This window comes from Pristiophorus japonicus, chromosome 11, assembly GCF_044704955.1.
Source record: "Pristiophorus japonicus isolate sPriJap1 chromosome 11, sPriJap1.hap1, whole genome shotgun sequence".
NCBI lineage: Eukaryota > Metazoa > Chordata > Chondrichthyes > Pristiophoridae > Pristiophorus > Pristiophorus japonicus.
The window spans coordinates 84,837,034-84,864,849 of NC_091987.1; the positions used below are offsets into that span (position 1 = coordinate 84,837,034).

Consider the following 27,816-nt stretch of genomic DNA (forward strand, 5'->3'; position numbering starts at 1 on the left):
CCATGCGGCCGGTGCCGTGTTCGGACCACCACCTGGTGTGGGCGGAGCTCGCTTCGCTCCGCGCGAGGACGGGGTCCGCGTACTGGCACTTTAACAACCGGCTGCTGGAGGACGTGCGGTTCCAGGACTCGTTCCGTCGATTCTGGTCCGACTGGAGAAGGAAGCAGGGGGGCTTCCCCTCCTTGAGGCTATGGTGGGACGTGGGCAAGGCTCACGTCCGCGTCTTCTGTCAAGAGTACGCGAGGGGGTCGACCAAGAGGCGGGCGGCCAGAGTCGGGCGCCTAGAAAAAGAGGTGCTCGACCTGGAAGCCCGTCTCGGTCAAGTCGTCCAGGACCCGGCCCTGCGGACGGTGTACGAAGCGAAGAAGGCCGCGCTGAAGGACCTGCAGCTCGTTGGGTCCCGAGGCGCGTTCGTGAGGTCGCGGATCCGGTTCCTGCGGGATCTGGACCGTGGCTCCCCCTTCTTCTACTCGCTGGAAAAAAGGCAGAGTGTCCGTAAGCAGCTCTTGACGCTGCTGGCCGACGACGGCTCTCTCGTCTCGGATCCGGAGGGCGTCAACAACAGGGTCCGTGAATATTACGGGGCTCTGTTCTCTCCGGATCCGTCCAGCGAGGAAGCGCGTAGAGTTTTGTGGGAGGACCTGCCGAAGGTCAGCCCGGAGGGCGCCGAAAATCTGGAAGCTCCGCTAAGCCTGGCGGAGCTGACCGGTGCCCTCGCCCGGCTCTCGAGGGGAAAATCCCCGGGGCTGGACGGGCTGACCGTGGAGTTCCACAGGGCGTTCTGGGACGTCCTGGGGAGCGACTACGCGCGGGTCCTGGGGGAAAGTCTGGCGACCGGGGAGATGCCCCTCTCTTGGCGCAGGGCAGTCATCGCCCTGCTGCCTAAGAAGGGCGATCTCCGCCTCCTTAAGAACTGGCGCCCGGTCTCCCTCCTCAGCACGGACTACAAAATCTTCGCCAGGGCGATGTCTGCTCGCCTTGGTGCCGTGCTGGACCACATGATCCACCCCGACCAGTCCTACACGGTCCCGGGCCGGACAATCCACGATAACATCCATCTGGTCCGGGACCTCATCCATTGTTCCCAGGAGGCTGGTCTGTCGGTCGCCTTCCTATCCCTCGACCAAGAGAAGGCGTTCGACAGGGTGGATCACGACTATCTGCTCGGAACTCTGCGCGCTTTCGGGTTCGGGACGCATTTCGTCGCCCGGATCCAACTTTTGTACGCCGCCGCGGAGTGTCTGATTAAGGTTAACGGGTCCTTGATGGCGCCCCTTCGCTTTAGGAGAGGGGTGCGCCAGGGATGCCCCATGTCCGGCCAGTTATACGCCATTTGCGTGGAGCCTTTCCTGCGCCTCTTGCGGACGAGGTTGACGGGACTGGCTCTGCAAGGGCCGGGCGTGGAGGTCGTCCTCTCGGCTTACGCCGATGACGTGCTCCTCGCGGTAGAGGATCCCGCTGACCTGCGGAGGATGCGTGAGTGCCAGGAGATTTACTCGGCTGCGTCCTCCGCCAGGATCAACTGGGAGAAATGTTCCGGATTCCTGGTGGGTCAGTGGCGGGTGGACTCCCTGCAGGAGGAGCTCAGGCCTTTTGCCTGGAGCACGACCCATCTCCTCTATCTGGGAGTCTACCTTAGCCCCGACGAGGGAGCCTGGCCTGCGAACTGGCAGGAGCTGGAGGCCAAGGTCGCCGCTCGCCTAGGGCGCTGGACAGGACTGCTCCGAGTGCTGTCCTACAGTGGTCGAGCGCTAGTCATAAACCAGCTGGTGGCCGCAATGTTGTGGTACCGGCTGGTCACTTTGACCCCTCCCCCTGCGTTTGTCGCCAAGATACAGAAGAAGCTGGTGGACTTCTTCTGGAACAACAGGAAGCACTGGGTCTCTGCCGCGGTCCTGAGTCTCCCGCTTGAGGAGGGCGGTCAGTCGTTGGTGTGCGTCAGCGCCCAGCTCGCGACTTTCCATCTTCAGACCCTGCAGAGATACCTTTACGTCGAGCCCCCTCCTAGGTGGTGTGCTCTGGCGAGGTATTTCTTCCGCCAGCAGCTCGACCTCAATTATGACACGCAGCTCCTGTTTGTGAACTTGGGGGGTGCCAGGACCGCCCTCCGGGAGCTGCCTGTCTTTTACAGGGAACTCATCAGGGTCTGGAACAAAGTCTCCACCAAGCGCAGCTCTCCGCCGGCTGGAGTGGCGGCCGTCCTGCAGGAACCGCTGCTCGGGAATCCGTACCTCCACGGCCGAGGTTTTATGTGGCGTTCGGAAGAGAGGGCTGTGGCTGGTGAGGTGACCAGGGTCAGGGACCTGCTCGATGGCGGAGGAGCGGGCTGGATGGCGCCAGACACGCTGGCGCGGTGCCTAAATTCTGCCAACGTCCGCCACGCGGCCGATGCCATCGAGTCGCTAAAAACAGCTCTGGGCCCTGACTCTGTTAGGTGCATCGAGGAGGCTCAAGCACGTGGGGAGATCCCGTCCGAACTGACCCCCGTCCGGACGGAATTCCTCATCGGCGCCAAACCCCGGAACCTCCCTCGGGGGTTGGCGCCTCACAACTTGAGCCGCCTCGGGGAAATCCCCTCCGTGACTTTTCAGTTCCGCGCGGAGGGGTATCCTGTACGGGCTGCTCCTGCACACTCTCAACTTTGCCATCCTCGCCGGCCATCCGGACACGCCATGGCGTACCATCTTGCCGTCCGGAGGAGGCGGGGGTCCCCGATGGAGGGCACTCTACGCAGGGGTTCTCCCACTATTCATCGGGGACTTGGCCTGGAGGGTGGTGCACGGAGCAGTGCCGTGCAACAAATTTTTAAGCCGGTTCACGGACTCCCAGGCCGCCTGCAATTTCTGTGGTCTGGAGGAGTCCGTATTCCATGTTTTTATTGAGTGCACAAGGTTGCAGCCCCTGTTCCATTATTTGAAGGGGCTGCTCCTGAAATTCTGGCTGCACTTCAGTCCCACTCTCCTGATCTTTGGGCACCCTGTGCGGAGGGGAGCGGGTAGGTCCGAGAGCCTCCTCGTAGGACTGCTCCTGGGCACGGCCAAGGGTGCCATCAGCCGGTCCAGGCAGCGGGCGGTCGAGGGGGTCGTTCAACCTGACTGCCTGCCTCTCTTCCACTCTTACATCCGGTCCAGGGTGTCCTTGGAGATGGAGCACGCGGTGTCCACCGGTACGCTCGCGGCCTTCCGCGAGAGGTGGGCACCGGAGGGACTGGAGTGCATCATCCCGGCAACCAAATTTTAATTTGATTTTACGTTTTAAAGTTTAATTTGTTTTAATTGCCGGTGCTTTTAGTGTCCCCTTTCCTTTTATAGGGGGCACTGGAAAAATGTGATTTTAGCGCCGAAAAAAAAAAACAAAAAAAAATGAAAAACAAAAAAAAAGGAAAAAAGGGCCTTGTAAATGTCTGGTGTGTCACCCAGGTCGGGTGGCACGGTTTAATGTTTTATGTTTTTGCAGGTGAACTCCAAAAAGAGTTTCATGCACAAGGAGCTGCTTCCCTTCGATAGCTGAGTTGGTAGAGCGGAGGACTGTAGTGGAATACTCAGCAAAGTCATCCTTAGGTCGCTGGTTCAATTCTGGCTCGAAGGAGCTAGTGTACTTTTCCAAAAAGAGTTTCATGCACAAGGACCCCCAGGTCCCTCTGCACCTCAGCATGTTGTAATTTCTCCCCATTCAAATAATATTCCCTTTTACTGTTTTTTTTTTCCCCCAAGGTGGATGACCTCACACTTTCCGACATTGTATTCCATCTGCCAAACCTTAGCCCATTCACTTAACCTATCTAAATCTCTTTGCAGCCTCTCTGTGTCCTCTACACAACCCGCTTTCCCACTAATCTTAGTGTCATCTGCAAATTTTGTTACACTACACTCTGTCCCCTCTTCCAGGTCATCTATGTATATTGTAAACAGTTGTGGTCCCAGCACCGATCCCTGTGGCACACCACTAACCACCGATTTCCAACCCGAAAAGGACCCATTTATCCCGACTCTCTGCTTTCTGTTCGGCAGCCAATTCTCAATTCCCATGCTAATACATTTCCTCTGACTCCGCGTACCTCTATCTTCTGCATTATTTGCGGACAGGATTTGAGGCCTACCACAGTGGAAGTCCTGCTGGCACTCACTGAGTCGACTGACGGTGAGGCACTTGAGGTTAAGTAATGTCTGTGGAATTGCACACAGCCAGATTCAGCACTTTCTGGAGATAAAAAATCTCAGATGCTGAAAGGAATGTTGATTTTTAGACAGTGAGGATGGAAGGAGAGTGTCTAGAATAAGGAGGGACAAGAGGGGACAGAATGTTCTGTAGAATCTAGAATTGTCTGTTCTGAATTTCTATCCTGTATTTAAAGTAACAACGTTTGTAACCACCATTTATTTGCAGGGTATTAGAAGGGGAGGATCTGCAGCTGGGAAACTCAATCCAAACATCGCCTCAAGATTTGACAGATTCCCGGATTGATCAGGATCACCTTATCATCAGCCTTTGTAAAAACACCAATCACAGCGGGGAGAAACAGGACACATGTTGTGTGTGTGGATACACCTTCAACCAATCGTTCAGCCTGTGAGACTCGTGTACCCACCTGACTCAACACTAAATGTGGGGACAGTGGGAATGGATGCTGTTGTACATGGAAAGTGATTCAGTCGCTCATCTCACCAACTGACATTTGAGTAATTAGATAACAGACTTTCTCCTGTGAATATAGAGCTGGTTTATTGGGCTGTGATGTGTTTACTTATTCATCTTGTTGACTCTAAACCATCGCCAATTATTTGATGTGATCTGTTTATATGTACATATTTTTAAAATACATTTGCTGAGTGGATTCAAATACAAATTGAAACCAGGTTTGCAGGCGTGATGCTCCATTTGCACATCGAAGGTGAGAGAGATGCTGTGGGGCACACGCTAAGTCCAGTATCTGAAGGTGATTAACAGACTGGGTTTTATGTTTAGTGATCCTGGGCATGTTACCAACACCTTCCCTGGATACCAAGGCTAGGAGAGGCACTCTGGAAGGTATGGGGAACTGGGACTTGTCCCAGAGAGTAACCGAAGATATGAGAACTGAAATAACCTTGAGTTAAAAAGGAGAAAAAGGCCCAAAATGGTGCAGTTGGTAACAGAACATAAATCGGTCTCCTCTTTAGTGCAGACATCAAATATTGACACACTTTGTTATTTGAAATATCAAACTATTAAACTCCAGCCGAGTTATAGGAGTTATTAACATCAGCAGAAACAAACCCCCAACTGACAGAATGAACACGATTCAGTCAGGATGCAATTAACAGCAATTACAGTAGAATCCAACTCCTGCAGTCACTTGTGAACTCGTTGGTATCTCAGCAGGTGGGATGACCGAGTGAATCCCTTCCCACATACAGAGCAGGTGAATGGCCTCTCCCCGGTGTGACTGCGACGATGCATTTACAGTTTATAAGGTTGGGTTCAGTGCGCAGATGAGAATAAAATCAATGAGCTGCTCATTTTCTCTGCTGGATACTGGGCCTTCTGTGCTGGCCCAATAGGGTGAGCCCGGGCTGGCCCAATAGGGTGATGTAATGACCAGAACTGTGTGAGTACTCCAGCTGTGTCCTAACTAGTGTTTTACACAGTTCGAGCATAACCTCCAGAGGGAGGTGGGAGTCTGGAACTTACTGCCCGAAAGAGCAGCAGAGGCAGAAACCCTCATCGCATTTACAAAAGTACTTGGATATGCACTGGAAGTGCGTTAACCTACAGGGCTACGGACCAAGAGCTGGAAAATGGGATTAGGCTGGATAGCTCTTTGTCGGTCGCACAGACATGATGGGCCGAATGGCCTCGTTCTGTGTTGTAAACTGCTATGATTCCATGTCACCAATCCCCTCCTGTCTGATATAATATTGCGAAGCACAGTGGAAGGCCAGAAGATTGGGAAATTTTTAGAAACCAGCAAAGGACGACTAAAAAAATGATAAAGACAGAGAAGATAGCATATGAGAGCAAACTAGCAAGAAATATAAAAACAGACAGTAAGAGCTTCTACAGGTATATAAAATGGAAACAAGCGGCTAAAGTAAATGTTGGTCCCTTAGAGGATGAGACTGGAGAATTAATAACGGGAAACACGGAAATGGCAGAGATTTTGAACAAATATTTTGTATTGTTGATCACGGTCGAGGACACTAAAAACATCCCAACAGTTGATAATCAAGGAGCTATTGCGGTGGTGAGGGTGGGGTGAAGCGGGACTTAAAACAGTCACTATCACTAGAGATAAAGTACTCAGCAAACAAATGGGACTAAAGGTGGACAAGTCCCCAAGACCTGATAGCATGCATCCTAGGGTCTTAAAAGAAGTGGCTGCAGAGATAGTGGATGCACTGGTTGTAATCTACCAAAATTCCCTGAATTCTGGAGAGGTCCCAGCGGACTGGAAAACTGCAAATGTAACACCCCTATTCAAGTCAGGAGGGAGGCACAGAGCAGGAAACCATAGACCAGTTAGCCTACCATCTCAGTGGGAAAATACTGGAATCCAGCATTAAGGAAGTAGTAGCAGGACATTTAGAAAATCATACTGCAGTCAGGCAGTCAGCATGGTTTTATGAAAGGGAAATCATGTTTTGACAAATTTGCTGGAGTTGTTTGAAGATGTAACAAGCAGAGTGGATAAAGGAGAATCAGTTCATGTTGTATATTTGCATTTCCAGAAAACATTTGAGAAGGTGTCACACAAAAGGTTACTGCACAAGGTAAGAGCTCAAGGGGTTGGGGGAAATATATCAGAATGGATAGAGGATTGGCGACCTAACAGAAAACAGAGTCAGCATAAATGGGTCATTTTTCGGTTGGCAAACTGTAACTAGTGGGGTGCCGCAGGGATCAGTGCTGGGGCTTCAACTATTTACAATTTATATTAATGACTTGGATGAAGGGACTGAGTGTAACATAGCCAAATTTTCTGATGATACAAAGATAGGTTGTTGTGAGGAGGACGCAAAGAATCTACAAAGGGATATAGATAGGCTCAATGAGCGGGCAAAAATCTGGCAGATGAACTATAATGTGGTAAAATGTCAGGTTATCCCCTTTGGTAGGAAAAATAAAAAAGCAAATTATGATTTAAATGGAGATGATTACAAAATGCTGTAGTGCAGAGGGATCTAGGGGTTCTTGTACATGAAACTCAAAAGATTAGCATACAGGTAAAGCAAGTAATCAGAAGGCAAATGGAATGCTGGCCTTTATTGCAAGGGGGATAGAGTCTGAAAGTAGGGAAGTCCTGCTACACCTGTACAGGGCGTTGGTAAGACCACACCTGGAGTACTGCGCACAGTTTTGGTCTGGACTTGTTTCCATTCCCGTGCCAAGGGGATTGCTGCACCAGACGGGAGGGGCAACATTTGGGGACACGGATTCCCCACCAATTCCCATTCCCCTTCTTTCTGGTGGATAATGGAGGGGCCACTGTGTGTAATGTGCAAGTCAGTAAGAATTGTCAGCAAGCTCTTTCTAATTGGAGATTTTATTCAGTGGAAACTTTCACACACTATTGTAGATTTTGTACCAAAGATCAGTTTAGGATTAAAGTAAAAGTTCATAATTTTATTCCAAACTGAATTTCTGTTGAGAGTCGCTGAATTAAGGGGAAAGATAACACAGCATTTCTTAAATGGACACTGCAGCCCCGAGAACACAATCAGCAATATATCCAGAATATTAAAGTCCAGCCCAGTTATAGGGTTATTAACATCAGCAGAAACAAACCCCAACTGTCAGAATGAACATGGTTCAGTTGGGATGTGATTAACAGCAGCAATAACAGTAGATTCCAACTCCTGCAGTCACTTGTGAACTCGCTGGTGTGTCAGCAGGTGGGATAACCGAGTGAATCCCTTCCCACACTCAGAGCAGGTGAATGGCCTCTCCCCAGTGTGAACTCGCTGGTGTGTCAACAGGTCGGATGACCGAGTGAATCCCTTCCCACACTCAGAGCAGGTGAATGGCCTCTCCCCAGTGTGAACTCGCTGGTGTGTCAGCAGGTCGGATGTACGAGTGAATCCCTTCCCACACTCAGAGCAGGTGAACGGCCTCTCCCCAGTGTGAACTCGCTGGTGTCTCAGCAGGTGGGATGAATGAGTGAATCCCTTCCCACACTCAGAGCAGGTGAATGGCCTCTCCCCGGTGTGAACTCGTTGGTGTGTCAGCAGGGTGGATGAATCTGTGAATCCCTTCCCACACTCAGAGCAGGTGAATGGCCTCTCCCCAGTGTGAACTCGCTGGTGTCTCAGCAGGGTGGATGATGTAGTGAATCCCTTCCCACATTCAGAGCAGGTGAATGGCCTCTCCCCAGTGTGAACTCGTTGGTGAGCTACAAGGTGGGATGACTGAGTGACTCCCTTTCCACACTCAGAGCAGGTGAATGGCCTCTCCCCAGTGTGAACTCGCTGGTGTGTCAACAGGTCGGATGACCGAGTGAATCCCTTCCCACACTCAGAGCAGGTGAATGGCCTCTCCCCAGTGTGAACTCGCTGGTGTGTCAGCAGGTCGGATGTACGAGTGAATCCCTTCCCACACTCAGAGCAGATGAACGGCCTCTCCCCAGTGTGAACTCGCTGGTGTGTCAGCAGGTCGGATGAAGAAGTGAATCCCTTCCCACACTCAGAGCAGGTGAACGGCCTCTCCCCAGTGTGCACTCGTTGGTGTATCAGCAGGTTGGATGACTGACTGAATCCCTTCCCACACTCAGAGCAGGTGAACGGCCTCTCCCCAGTGTGAACTCGCTGGTGTCTCAGCAGGTGGGATGAATGAGTGAATCCCTTCCCACACTCAGAGCAGGTGAATGGCCTCTCCCCGGTGTGAACTCGTTGGTGTGTCAGCAGGGTGGATGAATCTGTGAATCCCTTCCCACACTCAGAGCAGGTGAATGGCCTCTCCCCAGTGTGAACTCGCTGGTGTCTCAGCAGGGTGGATGATGTAGTGAATCCCTTCCCACATTCAGAGCAGGTGAATGGCCTCTCCCCAGTGTGAACTCGTTGGTGAGCTACAAGGTGGGATGACTGAGTGACTCCCTTTCCACACTCAGAGCAGGTGAATGGCCTCTCCCCAGTGTGAACTCGCTGGTGTGTCAACAGGTCGGATGACCGAGTGAATCCCTTCCCACACTCAGAGCAGGTGAATGGCCTCTCCCCAGTGTGAACTCGCTGGTGTGTCAGCAGGTCGGATGTACGAGTGAATCCCTTCCCACACTCAGAGCAGATGAACGGCCTCTCCCCAGTGTGAACTCGCTGGTGTTTCACCAGGTCGGATGAAGAAGTGAATCCCTTCCCACACTCAGAGCAGGTGAACGGCCTCTCCCCAGTGTGCACTCGTTGGTGTATCAGCAGGTTGGATGACTGACTGAATCCCTTCCCACACTCAGAGCAGGTGAACGGCCTCTCCCCAGTGTGAACTCGCTGGTGTCTCAGCAGGTGGGATGAATGAGTGAATCCCTTCCCACACTCAGAGCAGGTGAATGGCCTCTCCCCGGTGTGAACTCGTTGGTGTGTCAGCAGGGTGGATGAATCTGTGAATCCCTTCCCACACTCAGAGCAGGTGAATGGCCTCTCCCCAGTGTGAACTCGCTGGTGTCTCAGCAGGGTGGATGATGTAGTGAATCCCTTCCCACATTCAGAGCAGGTGAATGGCCTCTCCCCAGTGTGAACTCGTTGGTGAGCTACAAGGTGGGATGACTGAGTGACTCCCTTTCCACACTCAGAGCAGGTGAACGGCCTCTCCCCAGTGTGAACTCGCTGGTGTATCAGCAGGTTGGATGACTGAGTGAATCCCTCCCCACACTCAGAGCAGGTGAATGGCCTCTCCCCAGTGTGAACTCGCTGGTGTCTCAGCAGGTGGGATGACCGACTGAATCCCTTCCCACACTCAGAGCAGGTGAATGGCCTCTCCCCAGTGTGAACTCGCTGGTGAGCTACAAGTTTGGATGACCGAGTGAATCCCTGCCCACACACGGAGCAGGTGAATGGCCTCTCCCCAGTGTGAACTTGCTGGTGAACTACAAGGTCGGCTGACTGAGTGAATCCCTTCCCACACTCAGAGCAGGTGAACGGCCTGTCCCCAGTGTGAACTCGCTGGTGTCTCAGCAGGTGGGATGACTGACTGAATCCCTTCCCACACTCAGAGCAGGTGAACGGCCTCTCCCCGGTGTGAACTCGCTGGTGTGTCAGCAGGTAGGATGACTGAGTGAATCCCTTCCCACACACGGGGCAGGTGAACGGCCTCTCCCCAGTGTGATTGCGTCGATGAATTTCCAGCTCTGATGGTGATCTGAATACCTTTCCACAGTCACCACATTTCCACGGTTTCTCCATGGTGCGGGTGTCCTTGTGACTCTCCATGGTTGGATGATCAGTTGAAGCCTCGCCCACGCACAAAACACGTTTACAGTTTCTCCGCGCGGTGAATGGTGCGATGTTTTTTCAGGCTGTGTAACTGGTTAAAGCTCTTTCCACAGGCAGTGGAACACTCACTCGGGTGTGTGTGTCTCGGTGCTTTTCCAGTCACACTGATGTTTGAAATCTTTTCCCACAGGCAGAACAGGCAAACAACTCTCCTTCCACTTTCAAAGGCCAATGATATTTAGGTCCTGAAGAATCGATTGACTCTGTCAGATCTTGATGTGATGTTTGGTTTGTGCTTCCTATCTGAAAATCTCCCCTTCCAATATTCTGTAAAAGGAGATAATAAAACTCATCACTGTCAGTACAAGACAGAAATTCAGAATAGACAATCTAGGGACCAAGTTTCGACAGGAGTTGCTCCTATTTTTTTGGAACAACTAGTTTTTTTTTTGAGTATCCTAGAAATCGCAATTCTCCCCATTTAGTTTGCTCCAGTTTCAGTCGGTTAGTTCAGTTTTTTTTTTAGTTCAGTTTCTTTTTAGTTCAGTTTTTTTTTCCAAAAGAGGGCGTTACTAGCCACTTACGCCCGTTTTGGCCATTTAAGTAAGTTTAGACAGCGAAAAGTTACTCCAAACTAACTTAGGCCTGAGTCAATGTCCACTTTGATATGCTCAGAAAACCTTGTGGACACTTTAGCAATCAGTCGCAGGTAGCCAGAGTTAAGGGAAGGGGGAAGCGAAGTTAGGGGATTTTCCAAAGCATTAAACATTTCACTTTTAAAAATAAAGAACCATCATCAATAATAAATGATCAATAAATCAATCAATAAATAAATCAATAAATTAAAAAAATCAATAAATCAATAAATAAAAAATTATAAGTTCCTACCTCACCTATTGCAGCACCGATGCGTTGGGGAGCACCGGGAGCCCTCCAGCAGCACACGGCCCACACTCAGCCCTGCCTGCCTGCCTGATTACATTTTCAAGGGGAAGAGCTCGGGTGTGCCCCGCCGGCGAGGAGGTGGTCCGTTGGGGCCCGCTGCTGAGGAGGTGGTCGGGCGGCCCCATCGTGGAGGAGGTGTTCAGGTGGGCCGGCGAGGAGGCCTTGCGGTAAGAGCAGTGGTGGCGAGGTGAGGCCCGAGGTTGGGCAGCAGCGAGGCGAGGGGTGGTGAGGCGAGGCCCGAGGTTGGGCAGCAGCGAGGCGAGGGACGGTGAGGCGAGGCCTGGGTTTAGGCAGCAGCGAGGCGAGCGACGGTGAGGCAGGCAGGCCACTCGGCCAGGGATAGGGTCACCTGGAGCCACGATGCACTGGGAGGGCCAGAAACTACTGCGCATGCGCACAGACTCCACTGCGCATGGGCGCAGCTGCCGGCACTTTTTTCGGCGAAGGGCTGTAGCTCCGCCCCCCACTGCTTCTGCTGCGCTGCACCCAGTCCAAAGCAGGCCTGATCATCGTGGAGAATCCAGAGGTAAGTATTAGGTGCGCTTTTCCTTCTAGAAAGTCGACGGACCTCTCGGAGGTGCGCCATTCTACGGGTCGGTCGAAACTTGGCCCCAAGTTTCCATGGAACATACTTTCCTCTCTTGTTCTTCCAAAGCTGTAAATCCCTGTCCCACACATTGTCCCTCCTGCTGTGCTGAAATCAAAAACCATCGCACATTTCTAGACTGTTTCTCCTCCACTCCTAGTTTTCACCACTAATACTGGCTGGGTTCAGTTCTACACTCACTGGTTCCCCTCCCTCTCCTCCCCTGAAGGTGCTGACTCTGGCTGGGTTCAGTTCTACATTCACTGGTTCCCCTCCCTCTCCTCCCCTGAAGGTGCTGACTCTGGCTGGGTTCAGTTCTACATTCACTGGTTCCCCTCCATCTCCTCCCCTGAAGGTGCTGACTCTGGCTGGGTTCAGTTCTACACTCACCAGTTTCTCTCCAGTAGTGACCTATGTGCCCAATCTCCCTGTGTGAACCTCAACAGTGAGTGTCAACAGGCTATTCCACTGTCCTCACCTGAGGCCTCACACGTGCATTTTCCAGCAAGGTCACTGGACCCTCCTCCCAATTACTCAGTTTCTAAATGATAAGCGGATCAGGGGTTATGTGGAGTGGGCAGAGAACATAAGAACATAAGAAATAGGAACAGGAGTAGGCCATACGGCCCCTCGAGCCTACTCTGCCATTCAATAAGATCATGGCTGATTCGAGCATGGACTCAGCTCCACTTACCCGCCCGCTCCCCATAACCCCTTATCGGTTAAGATACTGTCTATTTCTGTCTTAAATTTATTCAGTGGCCCGGCTTCCATACCTCTCTGAGGCAGCAAATTCCACAGATTTACGACCCTCTGAGAGGAGACATTTCTCCTCATCACAGTTTTAAATGGGCGGCCCCTTATTCTAAGATTATGCCCTCTAGTTCTAGTCTCCCCCATCAGTAGAAACATCCTCTCTGCATTCACCTTGTCAAGCCCCCTCATAAATCTTATATGTTTCGATAAGGTCACCTCTCATTCTTCTGAATTCCAATGAGTAGAGGCCCAACCTACTCAACCTTTCCTCATAAGTCAACCCCCTCATCCCCGGAATCAACCTTGTGAACCTTCTCTGAACTGCCCCCAAAGCAAGTATATCCTTTCGTAAAATTGGAAACCAAAACTGCACGCAGCATTCTAGGTGTGGCCTCACCAATACCTTATATAGCTGTAGCAAGACTTCCCAGCTTTTAGACTCCATCCCCTTTGCAATAAAGGCCAAGATACCATTGGTCTTCCTGATCACTTGCTGTATCTGCATTTCATGCACAAGTACCCCCAGGTCCTGCTGTACTGCGGCACTTTGCAATCTTTCTCCATTTAAATAATAACTTGCTCTTTCATTTTTTTCTGCCAAAGTGCATGACCTCACACTTTCCACATTATACTCCAGCTGCCAAATTTTCGCTCACGCACTTAGCCTGTCTATGTCATTTTGCAGATTTTGTGTGTCCTCCTCACACATTACTTTTCCTCTCATCTTTGTATCATCAGCAAATTTCGCTACGTTACAATCAGTCCCTTCTTCCAAGTCATTAGTATAGATTGTAAATAGTTGGGGTCCCAATACTGATCCCTGCGGCACCCCACTAGTTACTAGTTGCCAACCCAAGAACGAACCATTTAGCTCGACTCTCTGTTTTCTGTTAGTTAACCAATCCTCTATCCATGCGAATATATTGCTCCCAACCTCCTCTATATTTCCTCATAAGTTCACACACTCATCTCTGAAATCAACCTCGTGAACCTTCTCTGAACTGCCTCCCCTCTCCTCCCTTAAGATGCTAACTTTGGCTGGGTTCAGTTCTGCACTCACTGGTTCCCATCCCCTCCCCTCCTCTGAAGATGGTGACTCTGGCTGGTTTTAGTTCTGCACTCACTGGTTAACATAAGAAATAGGAGCAGAAGTAGGCCATACGGCCCCTCGAGCCTGCTCCGCCATTTAATACGATTATTCGTGATCCGATCATGGACTCAGGTCCACTTCCCCGCCCGATTCCCATAACCCCTTATCGTTTAAGAAACTGTCTATTTCTGTCTTAAATTTATACAAATGTCCCAGCTTCCACAGCTCTCTGAGGCAGCAAATTCCACAGATTTACAACCCTGAGAAAAGAAATTTCTCCTCATCTCAGTTTTAAATGGGCGGCCCCTTATACCAAGATTATGCCCCCAAGTTCTATTCTCTCCTTTCAGTGGAAACATTCTCTCTGCATCCACCTTGTCAAGCTCCCTCATAATCGTATATGTGTTTTGATAAGATCACCTCTCATTCTTTTGAATTCCAATGAGTAGAGGCCCAACCTACTCAACCTTTCCTCATAAGTCAACCCCCTCATCTCCGGAATCAACCTGTGAACCCTCTCTGAACTGCCTCCAAAGCAAGTGTATCCTTTCTTCAATATGGAAGCCAAAAGTGCACGCAGTATTCCAGGTGTGGCCTCATCAATACTCTGTACAATTGTAGCGAGACTTCCCTGCTTTTATACTCCATCCCCTTTGCAATAAAGGCCAAGATTCCATTGACCTTCCTGATCACTTGCTGTACCTGCATACTAACCTTTTGTATTTCTTGCACAAGTACCCCCAGGTACCACTGTACTGCAGCACGTTGCAATTTTTCTGCATTTAAATAACAACTTGCTCTTTGATTTTTTTTCTGCCAAAGTGCGTGACCTCACACTTTGCAATATTATACTCCATCTCCCAAATTTTTGCCCATTCCCTAAGCTTCTGTCCTTTTGCAGATTTTGTGTGTCCTCCTCACTCATAGCTTTTCCTCCCATCTTTATATCGTCAGCAAACTTGGCTATGTTACACTCGGTTCCTTGTTCCAAGTCGTTAATATAGATTGTAAATAGTTGGGGTCCCAGCACTGATCCCTGCGGCAACCGACTAGTTACTGATTGCCAAACCGAGAATGAACCATTTATCCCGACTCTCTGTTTTCTGTTAGTTAGCCAATCCCCTATCCATGCTAATATATTGCCCCCATCCTCCTCAACATTTCCTCATAAGAACCCTCTCATCTCCGGAATCAACCTCGTGAACCTTCTCTGAATTGCCTCCCCTCTCCTCCCCTGAAGATGCAGACTCTGTCTGGTTTCAGTTCTGCACTCACTGGTTCCCCTCCCACTGCTCCCCTGAAGGTGCTGACTCTGGCTGGGTTCAGTTCTACATTCACTGGTTCCCCTCCCACTGCTCCCCTGAAGGTGCTGACTCTGGCTGGGTTCAGTTCTACATTCACTGGTTCCCCTCTCTCTCTTCCCTGAAGGTGCTGACTCTGGCTGGGTTCAGTTTTAGACTCACTGGTTCCCCTCTCCTGAAGGTGCTGACTCTGGCTGAGTTCAGTTGTATACTCGCATGTTCCCCTCCCTCCCATCCGCCTCTTCCCTGAAGGCGCTAACTCTGGCTGTGTTCAATTTCACATTCACTGTTTCCCCTCCCTCCCCTCTCCAGCAGGCAGAGTTTAGGGAGCTAGCAGGGAGATTAAAAAGCAGGACCTCAAAAGGTAGTAATCTCTGCATTACTCCCAGTGCCACGAGCTAGTGAGTACAGAAATAGGAGGATAGAGCAGATGAATGCGTGGCTGGAGAGATGGTGCAAGAGGGAGGGCTTTAGATTCCTGACACATTGGGACCACTTCTGGGGGAGGTGGGACCTGTACAAACCGAATGGGTTGCACCTCAACAGAGCCGAGACCAATATCCTTGTGGGAGGGTGAGGGGGTTTGCTAGTGTTGTTGGGGAGGGTTTAAACTAGCTTGGCAGGAGGATGGGAACCTGACAATAGATTCAGCAGGGAGGGGAGCAAAGCTGGAATTAGAAAGCAAAAATAAAGAAAGTGAGTTTGAAGGAGAGAGGAAACAAGCAGGAAAAAAGGGTAAAAAAAAACAAACTCAAAGGCACTTTGTCTAAATGCACGTAGCATTTGTAACAAAATAGATATGTTGACGGCACAAATTGAGACAAATGGGTATGATCTGATAGCCATTACAGAGACGTGGTTACAAGGTGACCAGGACTGGGAATTAAATATTCAGGGGTACTTGACAATCCGGAAGGACAGACAGAAAGGAAAAGGAGGTGGGGTAGCTCTATTGATAAAGGATGGAATCACTGCAATAATAAGAAACAATATTGTCTCAAATGATAAGGATGTTGAAACAGTTTGGGTGGAGATAAGGAACAATAAGGGGAAAAAGTCACTGGTGGGCAGTCTATAGGCCCCCGAACAGTAGCAACTCTGTTGGTCGGAGCGTAAACCAGGAAATAGTGGGGGCTTGTAAAAAGGGAACAACAATAATCATGGGTGATTTTAATCTCCATATTGATTGGATAAATCAAATTGGTCAGGGCAGACTTGAGGAGGAGTTCATGGAGTGCATAAGGGACAGGTTCCTTGAGCAGTATGTAACAGAACCAACCAGGGGGCAGGCTGTCTTAGATCTGGTCCTGTGTAATGAGACAGGATTAATAAACAATCTCCTAGTAAAGGATCCCCTCGGAATGAGTGATCATAACATGACTGAATTTCAAATTCAGACACAAGGCGAGAAAGTTGGATTTCTAACCAGCGTACTAAGCTTAAATAAAGGAGACTTTGAAGGTATGAGGGCAGAGTTGGGTAACTTGGACTGGGAAAATAGATTAAAGTGCAGGATGGTTGATGAACAGTGGTGTACAATTAAGGAAATATTTCACAACTCTCAAGAAAAATCTATTCCAGTGAGGAGGAAAAGGTGCAAGAGAAAATAGAGCCATCCATGGCTAGCTAAAGAAATAAGGGCCGTTATCCAATTAAAAACAGGACATACAAAGTGACCAAATCTACTGGGAGGACAGAAAACTGGGAAGCTTTTAAAAACCAGCAAAGAATAACGAAAAAATGAGTAAGAAAGGGAAGATAGACTGTGAAAGTAAACTAGCACAAAATATAAAAACAGATAGCAAGAGTTTCTATAGGTATATAAAAAGGAAAAGAGTGGCTAAAGTAATTGTTGGTCCTTTAGAGGACGAGACCAGGGAATTAGTAACAGGGAACAGGGAGATGGCAGAAACTCTGAACAAATATTTTGTATTCGTCTTTACGGTAGAGGACACTAATATTCCAACAGTGGATAGTCAAGGGGATACGGGGGGGGCGGGGGAACTTAACACAATCACTAAGGAGGTGGTAAGATAATGGGATTAAAGGCAGATAAAACCCCTGGACCTGATGGCTTGTATCCTAGAGTCTTAAGAGAAGTAGCGGCAGGGATTGTGGATGCATTGGTTGTAATTTACCAAAATTCCCTGGATTCTGGGGAGGTCCCAGCAGATTGGAAAACTGCAAATGTAATGCCCCTATTTCAAAAAGGAGGCAGACAAAAAGCAGGAAACTATAGACCAGTTAGCCTAACATCTGTGATGGGGAAATGTTGGATCCATTATTAAAGAAGCAGTAGCAGGACATTTGCAAAAGCAAAATTCTGTCATGCAGAGTCAGCATGGATTTATGAAGGGGAAGTCATGTTTGACAAATTTGCTGGAATTCTTTGGGGATGTAACGAACCGGGTGAATAAGGGGGAACCAGTGGATGTGGTGTATTTGGACTTCCAGAAGGCATTTGACAAGGTGCCACATAAAAGGTTACTGCACAAGATAAAAGTCCACGGGGATGGGGGTAATATATTAGCATGGATAGAGGATTGGCTAACTAACAGAGAACAGAGAATCAGGATAAATGGTTCATTCTCTGGATGGCAACCAGTAACTGTGGGGTGCCACCGGGATCAGTGCTGGGACCCCAACTATTTACATTCTATATTGGAAGAAGGGACTGAGTGTAACGTAGCCAAGTTTGCTGATGATACAAAGATGGGAGGACAAGTAAAATCTGCAAAAGGACACAGACAGGCTCAGTGAGTGGGCAAAAATTTGGCAGATGGATTATAATGTTAGAAAGTGTGAGGTCATGCACTTTGGCAGAAAGAAAATCAAAGAGCAAGTTATTATTTAAATGGAGACAGATTGCAAAGTGCCACAGTACAGTGGGACCTGGGGGTACTTGTGCATGAAACACAAAAGGATAGTATGCAGGTACAGCAAGTGATCAGGAAGGCCAATGGAATGGAGTTTAAAAGCAGGGAAGTCTTGCTACAGTTGTACAACGTATTGGTGAGGCCACACCTGGAATACTGCATGCAGTTTTGGTTTCCATATTTACGAAAGGATATACTTGCTTTGGAGGCAGTTCAGAGAAGGTTCACTAGGTTGATTCCATGGATGAGGGAGAAAGGTTGAGTAGGTTGGGCCTCTACTCATTGGAATTCAAAAGAATGAGAGGTGATCTTATCAAAATGTATAAGATATAAGGGGGCTTGTAAAGGTGGATGCAGAGAGCATGTTTCCACTGATGGGGGAGACTAGAACTGGAAGGCATGATCTTAGAATAAGAGGCCGTCAATTTAAAACAGAGATGAGGAGAAATTTCTGCTATCAGAGGGTTGTAAATCTGTGGAATTCACTGCCTCAGAGCTGTAGAAGCTGGGACATTGAATACATTTAAGACAGAAATAGACAGTTTCTTAAACGATAAGGGGATAAGAGGTTATGGGAATCGGGCAGGGAAGTGGAGCTGAGTCCATGATCAGATCAGCCATGATCTTATTGAATGGCGGAGCAGGCTCGAGCAGCTGTATGGCCTACTCCTATTTGTTATGTTCTTTTCAGGTGCTGACTCTGTCTGGGTTCAGTTCTACATTCACTGATTCCCCTCCCCTGAAGGTGCTGACTCTGGCTGGGTTCAGTTCTAGACACTGACATCATTCACTTTGTACCTGCATCAAAATGGCCGCGCATGCGCTGTGCTACTCACTGAATCAGTATGGCCGACCGTTGAACCTGCCTTCCTGCACCAAGATGGCCGCCGTAAGCCTGGACCTGTTACCGGGAGAAAGCCCCGCAGCTGCAACCGCCGATATTCCGGTTATTATTCCGGGCTTGCGGCGGGCACCGGTTGTTTATGAAGCCTCCCCGGCACCCTGCTGGTCCATTATTCCGCTCTGTCCCGCTGAAAAGGACACTTCTGTGGAGCCTGTGTAAAATATGTCACCACCGCCATTACACGCGCCGCGCATGCTCCAAACACAGCCAGGACCCGCGCCTGCGCACTGATCTCCTGTAGTCTGGGTGAGGCACATTCTCCCCTGCGGGGCATGCTGGGTACAAAAGACCATGAGAAATTAGAACAGGAGTGGGCCACCCGGACCCCCCCGAGCCTGCTCCCCATTCAATAAGATCTTGGCTGGTCTGATCATAGACTCAGCTCCACTTTCCTGCCCCCTCCTCAGAACCCTTTACTCCCGTACCACACCGACAGGACTGTCCACAATTTTGGTCTCCTTCTCTAAGGAAGGATATACTTGCTTTGCTTAGCTACAGAGTAAAGCTTCCTCAACACAGTTCCAGCAGACATTCCAAGGGCAAGTACAACACAAGTTAAATACGAAGTATATAGAAAATAGGTGCAGGAGTAGGCCATTCAGCCCTTCTAGCCTGCACCGCCATTCAATGAGTTCATGGCTGAACATGCAACCTCAGTACCCTCTACCTGCTTTCTCGCCATACCCCTTGATCCCCCTATTAGTAAGGACTTCATCGAACTCCCTTTTGAATATATTTAGTGAATTGGCCTCAACTACTTTCTGTGGTAGAGAATTCCACAGGTTCACCACTCTCTGGGTGAAGAAGTTTCTCCTCATCTCGGTCTGAAATGGCTTACCCCTTATCCTTAGACTGTGACCCCTGGTTCTGGACTTCCCCAACATTGTGAACATTCTTCCTGCATCCAACCTGTCTAAACTCGTCAGAATTTTAAATGTTTCTATGAGGTCCCCTAATTCTTCTGAACTCCAGTGAATACAAGCCCAGTTGATCCAGTCTTTCTTGATAGGTCAGTCCCGCCATCCCGGGAATCAGTCTGGTGAATCTTCGCTGCACTCCCTCAATACCAAGAATGTCCTTCCTCAAGTTAGGAGACCAAAACTGTACACAATACTCCAGGTGTGGCCTCACCAAGGCCCTGTACAACTGTAGCAACACCTCCCTGCCCCTGTACTCAAATCCCTTCGCTATGAAGGCCAACATGCCATTTGCTTTCTTAACCACTTGCTGTACCTGCATGCCAACCTTCAATGACTGATGTACCATGACACCCAGGTCACATTGCACCTCCCCTTTTCCTAATCTGTCACCATTCAGATAATAGTCTGTCTCTCTGTTTTTACCACCAAAGTGGATAACCTCACATTTATCCACATTATACTTCATCTGCCATGCATTTGCCCACTCACCTAACCTATCCAAGTCACTCTGCAGTCTCATAGCATCCTCCTCGCAGCTCACACTGCCACCCAACTTAGTGTCATCCGCAAATTTGGAGATACTACATTTAATCCCCTCGTCTAAATCATTAAGGTACAATATAAACAGCTGGGGCCCCAGCACAGAACCTTGCGGTACCCCACTAGTCACTGCCTGCCATTCTGAAAAGTACCCATTTACTCCTACTGTTTGCTTCCTGTCTGACAACCAGTTCTCAATCCACGTCAGCACACTTTCCCCAATCCCATGTGCTTTAACTTTGCACGTTAATCTCTTGTGTGGGACCTTGTCGAAAGCCTTCTGAAAGTCCAAATATACCACATCAACTGGTTCTCCCTTGTCCACTTTACTGGAAACATCCTCAAAAAATTCCAGAAGATTTGTCAAGCATGATTTCCCTTTCACAAATCCATGCTGACTTGGACCTATCATGTCACCTTTTTCCAAATGCGCTGCTATGACATCCTTAATAATTGTTTCCATCATTTTACCCACTACTGAGGTCAGGCTGACCGGTCTATAATTCCCTGTTTTCTCTCTCCCTCCTTTTTTAAAAAGTGGGGTTACATTGGCTACCCTCCACTCCATAGGAACTGATCAAGAGTCAATGGAATGTTGGAAAATGACTGTCAATGCATCCGCTATTTCCAAGGCCATCTCCTTAAGTACTCTGGGATGCAGTCCATCAGGCCCTGGGGATTTATTGGCCTTCAATCCCATCAATTTCCCCAACACCATTTCCCGACTAATAAGGATTTCCCCCAGTTCCTCCTCCTTACTAGACCCTCTGACCCCTTTTATATCCGGAAGGTTGTTTGTGTCCTCCTTAGTGAATACCGAACCAAAGTACTTGTTCAATTGGTCTGCCATTTCTTTGTTATGACTTCCCCTGATTCTGACTGCAGGGGACCTACGTTTGTCTTTACTAACCTTTTTCTCTTTACATATCTATAGAAACTTTTGCAATCCGCCTTAATGTTCCCTGCGAGCTTCTTCTCGTACTCCATTTTCCCTGCCCTAATCAAACCCTTTGTCCTCCTCTGCTGAGTTCTAAATTTCTCCCAGTCCCCGGGTTTCGCTGCTATTTCTGGCCAATTTGTATGCCACTTCCTTGGCTTTAATACTATCCCTGATTTCCCTTGATCGCCACGGTTGAGCCACCTTCCCTTTTTTATTTTTACACCAGACAGGAATGTACAATTGTTGTAGTTCATCCATGCGGTCTCTAAATGTCTGCCATTGCCCATCCACAGTCAACCCCTTAAGTATCATTCGCCAATCTATCCGAGCCAATTCACGCCTCATACCTTCAAAGTTACCCTTCTTTAAGTTCTGGACCATGGTCTTTGAATTAACTGTTTCATTCTTCATCCTAATGCAGAATTCCACCATATTATGGTCACTCTTCCCCAAGGGGCCTCGCACAATGAGATTGCTAATTAATCCTCTCTCATTACACAACACCCAGTCTAAGATGGCCTCCCCCCTAGTTGGTTCCTCGACATATTGGTCTAGAAAACCATCCCTTTTGCACTCCAGGAAATCCTCCTCCACCGTATTGCTTCCAGTTTGGCTCGCCCAATCTATGTGCATATTAAAGTCACCCATTATAACTGCTGCATCTTTATTGCATGCATCCCTAATTTCCTGTTTGATGCCCTCCCCAACATCACTACTACTGTTTGGAGGTCTGTACACAACTCCCACTAACGTTTTTTGCCCTTTGGTGTTCTGCAGCTCTACCCATATAGATTCCACATCATCCAAGCTGATGTCTTTCCTAACGATTGCATTAATCTGCTCTTTAACCAGCAATGGTACCCCACCTCCTTTTCCTTTTATTCTATCCTTCCTGAATGTTGAATACCCCTGGATGTTGAGTTCCCAGCCCTGATCATCCTGGAGCCACGTCTCCATAATCCCAATCACATCATATTTGTTAACATCTATTTGCACAGTTAATTCATCCACCTTATTGCGGATACTCCTTGCATTAAGACACAAAGCGTTCAGGCTTGTTTTTTTAACACCATTTGTCTTTTTAGAATTTTGCTGTACAGTGGCCCTTTTTGTTCTTTGCCTTGTGTTTCTCTGCCCTCCACTTTTCCTCATCTCCTTTGTCTTTTGCTTTTGCCTCCTTTTTGTTTCCCTCTGTCTCCCTGAATTGGTTCCCATCCCCCTGCCATACTAGTTTAACTCCTCCCCAACAGCACTAGCAAACACTCCCCCTAGGACATTGGTTCCGGTCCTGCCCAGGTATCCCCCTCTAACCTGTCCCAAGCATTCCAGAGTAGATACTGCATTGGTTAGATACAGAGTAAAGCTCCCTCTACACGGTCCCAAACACTCCCAGGGTAGGTACAGCATGGGTTAGATACAAAGTTAATCTCCCTCTATGCTGTCCCATCAAACAGTCCCACAACAGGCACAGCACGGGTTAGTCAAAGAGTAAAGCTCCCCATGGACTGATCCATCAAACACTCCCATCGCAGGTACAGCACAGGATAGATACAGAGTAAAACTCCCTCTACACTGCCCCATCAAACAATCCCAGGGCAGGTACAGCACGGGTTAGATACAGAGTAAATCTCCCTCTATATTGTTCCATCAAACACACCCAGGGTGTGAGTTAGGACACGGGCAGCTGAGTTTTGGATCAAATCTAGTTTATGTAGGGTGGAATGTGGAAGGAGTGCGTTGCAATTTCCAAGTTCAGAAGTAACAAAGGCATGGTTGAGGGCTACAGCAGTGGATGAGCTGAGGCAAGAGCAGAGATGGGCGATGTTACAGAGCTGGTGAAACACGGTCCATTGGCACTGACAAGGACATCGGGCAAGCCAGGTTTTCAGTGGTGGCAGTGGATGTGCTGGATGACATGATTACACATTCAATCCTTTTCGAGTAAACGTCCACTACAACTAAAAACATCTTTCTGAGAAAGGGGCCAGCAAAATCTATGTGGATCCTGGACCACAGTTTGGAGGGGCATGACCACAGACTCAATGGAGCCTCCCTTGGTGCATTGCTCAGTTGTGAGCACGTGTTGCACTGGTGTACGCATGACTAAGTCCAAGTCAATGCCGGGCCATCAAACATGCGACCTGGCTATAGCCTTCAGCATGATTATGCATGGGTGGATATTGTGCAGTTCACGTATAAATGTTTCCCTGCCTATTTTTGGACAAAACCACATGATTACCCCATAAGAGACAATCCGACTGCGTGGACATTTCATCTTTGTGTCGGTGTACTGGCTTAATTTCATCTTGCATTTCCCCGGGAACGGCTGACCAGCTCCCATTGAGGATGCAACTTTTTACAAGTGATAGCACAGGATTCTGGCTGGTCCAGGTCCTGATGTGGCGAGCAGTGACGGGTGACCCCTCGCTCTCAATAGCATCCATGACCAGAAGCAAGTCTGCGGCTGCGCCATTTCCACCCCGGTAGTGGGCAATGGTAGCCGACTGAGGGCATCAGCACAGTTCTCCATGCCTGGACTGTGGCGGATAACATAGTCATAGGCAGACAATGTTAGTGCCCATCTTTGGATGTGGGATGAAGCATTATTGTTTATACCTTTGTTTTCTGAAAACAGTGAAATGAGCAGTTTGTGGTCGGTTTCAAGCTCAAACCGAAGTCCAAATAGGTATTGGTACATTTTCTTAACCCCATATACACGTGCTAATGCCTCTTTCTCAACGATACTGTAGGCTCTTTCAGCCTTAGACAGACTTCTAGATCCATATGCAACCAGTTGAAGTTTGCCCGATACATTGGTTTGCTGTAACACACAGCTGACCCCGTACGAAGATGCATCACAAGCTAACACTAATCGTTTACACGGGTCATTCAGTACAAGTAACTTATTAGAACAAAGTAGGTTTCTGGCCTTCTCAAAGGCTGTCTCTTGTGATTTACCCCAAACCCAGTCGTCACCCCTCAGTAGCAACATGTGCAACGGTTCCAGCAAAGTGCTTAACCCGGGTAGAAAGTTACCAAAATAGCGAGGAGTCCCAGGAACGAACGCAGCTCCATCACACTCTGTGGTCTGGGTGCATTCTTGATGGCCTCTGTCTTTGAGTCCGTTGGCCTGATGCCGTCTGCCGCAATCTTTCTCCCCAAAAATTCGATCTCTGGCACCAGGAAAACACACTTGGAGCGTTTCAGCCTAAGTCCCACTCTGTCTAGTCGACTTAGAAGCTCTTGCAGGTTGTGCAAGTGTTCGGTGGTGTCTCGACCGGTGATCAGGATGTCGTCTTGAACACAACGGTGCACAGAACCGATTTCAGCAGACTCTCCATGTTCCTCTGGAAGATGGCAGCAGCTGAGCGAATCCCAAAAGGGCATCTGTGGTATATAAACAGTCCTTTGTGCGTGTTGATGCACATCAATCTTTTCGTAGATTCAGCCAGCTCCTGTGTCATGTTGGCGGAGGTTAGGTCCAACTTGGTGAACGACTTCGCCCCCCTCGCCCCCCCCACTAATGTTGCGAACAGGTCATCCACCTTGGGTAGCGGGTACTGGTCTTGTAACGAGACTCGATTGTTACCTTGTAGTCTCATCAGATTCTGACCATGCCATCGCTTTTAACACCGGAACAATCAGACAGGCCTACTCGTTGAACTCAACTGGTGATATGATTCCCTCTCGTTGAAGTCTATCCAGCTCGATCTCGACTTTCTCCCTCATCATGTATGGAACTGTTCGGGCCTGGTGATGAATGGGCCTTGCATCGGGGACTAGATGGATCTGCACCGTGGCACCTCTGAAGTTGCCGATGCCTGGTTCAAATAGTGACGGAAACTTGCTCAGTACTTGGGCGCACGAGGCATCATCCACTGAAGATCGTACTTTGATGTCATCCCAGTTCTATTGAATCTTTCCCAGCCAGCTTCTGCTGAATAGCGTTGGGCCATCGCCTGGTACAATCCACAGTGATAAATCATGCACAGCTCCATCATCCGATACCTTAACTGCTGCACTGTCAATGACTGGTATGAGCTTTTTGGTGTAGGTGCACAGCTTTGTCTGACTCAGTTTGGGCCTTTGTGCCTTGTTGCCCCACAGTTTCTGGCTCATAATTGACTGACTCGCCCCCTTGTCCAACTCCATTGATACCGAAATACCGTTCAATTTGACTTTCAGCATGATAGGAGGGCTCTTGGTGGTGAAGGTATGTACCCCATACACTTCTTCCTCAGCTTGAGTTGCCTCTCTCGTTTGTTCTGCGAGATCCATGCCGGATCGATCATCCTCTGCCAACTCTGCCACGAGGTGAGTTGCAGCACTCTTGCACATTCGCTGGAGCTGCCCAATTGTTTCGCAGCCTTTGCACACATAGTGGTTGAATCGACATTGATGGGCTCGATGATTATCTCCGCAGCACCAACATGGTGCGAATGGATTTGCATTTACACCCAATGGCGGACTGTGAGTCAGCCTAGGTCTTGCAGCTGCAGGCGTGTAGGCCTGCCATATACAGTTCTGCCTGCTAGTGACATTATTTTATGCACAGTACTTGCCGGTGAGCTTCGATGCTGGGAAGATATCTGTCTGGTATTATCGCTTGTGGATATGAATGCCTGGGCTATCATAATAGCCTTGCTCAGGTCTAGAGATTCGGCGGACAGAAGCTTGCGAAGAATGACCTCATGGCTGATGCCAAGCACGAAAAAGTCCCGCAGAATTTCCCCCAAAAATCCATCAAATTCGCAAGTTCCCACCAGGTGTCTCAGGTCGGCGACGTAACTCGCCAAATCCTGGCCCTTGGAGCGGTGGTGCGTGTGGAAGCGATACCAGGCTATTAAGACGCTCTCCTTCAGCTTGAGGTGGTTACGAACCAGCGTACACAACTCTGTATATGTCTTCTCCGCTGGTTTTTCTGGTGCTAGCAGATTCTTGATGAGGCCGTATATTGTGGACCCACACACAATGAGGAGAATTGCCCTACGCTAGATCGCTTTATCATCCCCATCCAGCTTGTTGGCTACGAAGTACTAGTCGAGACGCTCAACGATGGCTTCCCAACCATCGCCCTCTACAAATCTCTCTAAAATACCAACGGCAGCCATGACTGCGTGAAAGTTTGTGATCTGTTACTCGTCGCCAATTGTTAAGTATGGAAGAACTCCACAAGACTGAGAACTGTGAGCAAAAACTGATGTGACCTTAGTCTCTTTAATACAACTCCAGAGCGCCTAAGCAGCATGGCAGACAACCTTTTATATTCCCTTGCACGAGGTGTGCAGGTGACCCTGGGGCCTCCAACAGTTGCCCTCTGGTGGCAAGTCTTACACAGTTACAATGTTTACATACATAACAACCTGGATCCACATTTTCTTGTCCCAAAGTCTAATGTCCCTGTGTTTTTTCTATGAGAAATGTCGAGATGTGAAAGGAGGGAGGAAATGGGACTCGGTCAGAAAGAAGGTTCCTGAAATGAACAATTCATGAGGCTGTTTTCTGACTCGTCTGCGTGAGGTTTATAAAAAAAATGAAATTAAAATCGACGGGTCTAGTGACACTGCGTTGTCAATAGTGGTTTCTAACCCTAATCACTAACTCATAAACCGAACATCGTATCGACTATCCCCAACCAATAACCAGCAGACCCAACCATTAACCCCAATCCTAACCAATAATCACCAGCCCCAACCATTAACCCTAATCCTAACCAATAACCACCAGCCCCAACCACTAACCCCAATACTAACCAATAACCACTGGCCCCAAGTATAACCCCAATCCTAACCAATAACCACCAGCCCCAACCACGAACCCCTAAACCTATACCCAAATCCCAGTCTGTAACTAACGATTATTGACGGGGATCAATGGAGGACCTAATGCCATGATAAACGAAGCATTTGAAACAATGATCTCGATTAAAGAAATAGTGCAATGTGTGATAGTGACAAGAGATTCAATCAACGAGACCATCCAAATCAGCAATGACGATTACAAAGATCAGAATATTTCAAAGGCTGTCACATGCAATATGTGTGGAGGAGTTTTAAAAAATCAGATCCAAAAATGGATAACTGGTACAGAAAATAACAGATTTAAAATCTTGTGTGATATATTTCTATAAAGGGATGGATCTGAAAACATCCAATGAGTGTAAAGTTGTTGATTCCTGGATTCTTTTACCTCAATCTGGTTCAGTAAAATTACTGAGTCGAATATCTCTTGTGCTTTGAACAAAGCAGTCTTTATTTTACCGGCCGGCAAGACTTATCAGAAAGATGATATACATTCTCAATCGAGCGTACACACTCCCTACGGATAAGTGAAGTTACATCGTAAAGCGTCAACAGTTATACATTCTCGGCAAAAGATAACAAGATAGGGCTAGAGTGACAATCTAGTTCAACCTATCTCTTTTGATCCCTCCTTCCCTTTGTCCACTCATAAGCCGACCTAAGTATGGTCTGATTTTAAACAAAGACCTTCTGTTAATGTTTCAGGTTAATAACATGATTTAATAAGACCTTGAGGTTTTTCTGCAAGCTGTGGGTTTTGTTT

General features: G+C 48.6%; 2 protein-coding genes and 1 non-coding gene across 10 annotated transcripts in view; 1 reads left to right on the top strand and 2 right to left on the bottom strand.

Annotated features, from left to right (window-relative positions):
- The window catches only part of LOC139276125 (NXPE family member 3-like), a 742,865-nt gene that overhangs the window by 124,562 nt on the left and 590,487 nt on the right, over window positions 1-27,816 (bottom strand). The gene's annotated exons all lie outside the window — the stretch shown is intronic.
- LOC139276124 (zinc finger protein 850-like) overlaps window positions 1-27,816 on the bottom strand; it is a 226,213-nt gene that overhangs the window by 47,546 nt on the left and 150,851 nt on the right. For 5 of the 8 annotated variants that reach the window (XM_070893645.1, XM_070893643.1, XM_070893646.1 and 2 more), the window contains exon 3: window positions 7,530-10,721. The exons of 1 other annotated variant lie outside the window; for it this stretch is intronic. In XM_070893645.1, coding sequence (XP_070749746.1) covers window positions 7,842-10,391 — 2,550 coding nt within the window. In that variant the 5' untranslated portion in view covers window positions 10,392-10,721 and the 3' untranslated portion in view covers window positions 7,530-7,841. Of the gene's footprint in view, window positions 1-2,129; window positions 2,136-7,529; window positions 10,722-18,784; window positions 18,827-27,816 lie in introns of those variants that run through there. 2 more of the 8 variants (XM_070893648.1, XM_070893647.1) reach the window with 2 other exon arrangements.
- trnay-gua (transfer RNA tyrosine (anticodon GUA)) lies at window positions 3,497-3,588 on the top strand. Its single transcript is given in 2 exon segments — window positions 3,497-3,533; window positions 3,553-3,588. It is a non-coding gene; the product is annotated as a tRNA-Tyr (tRNA).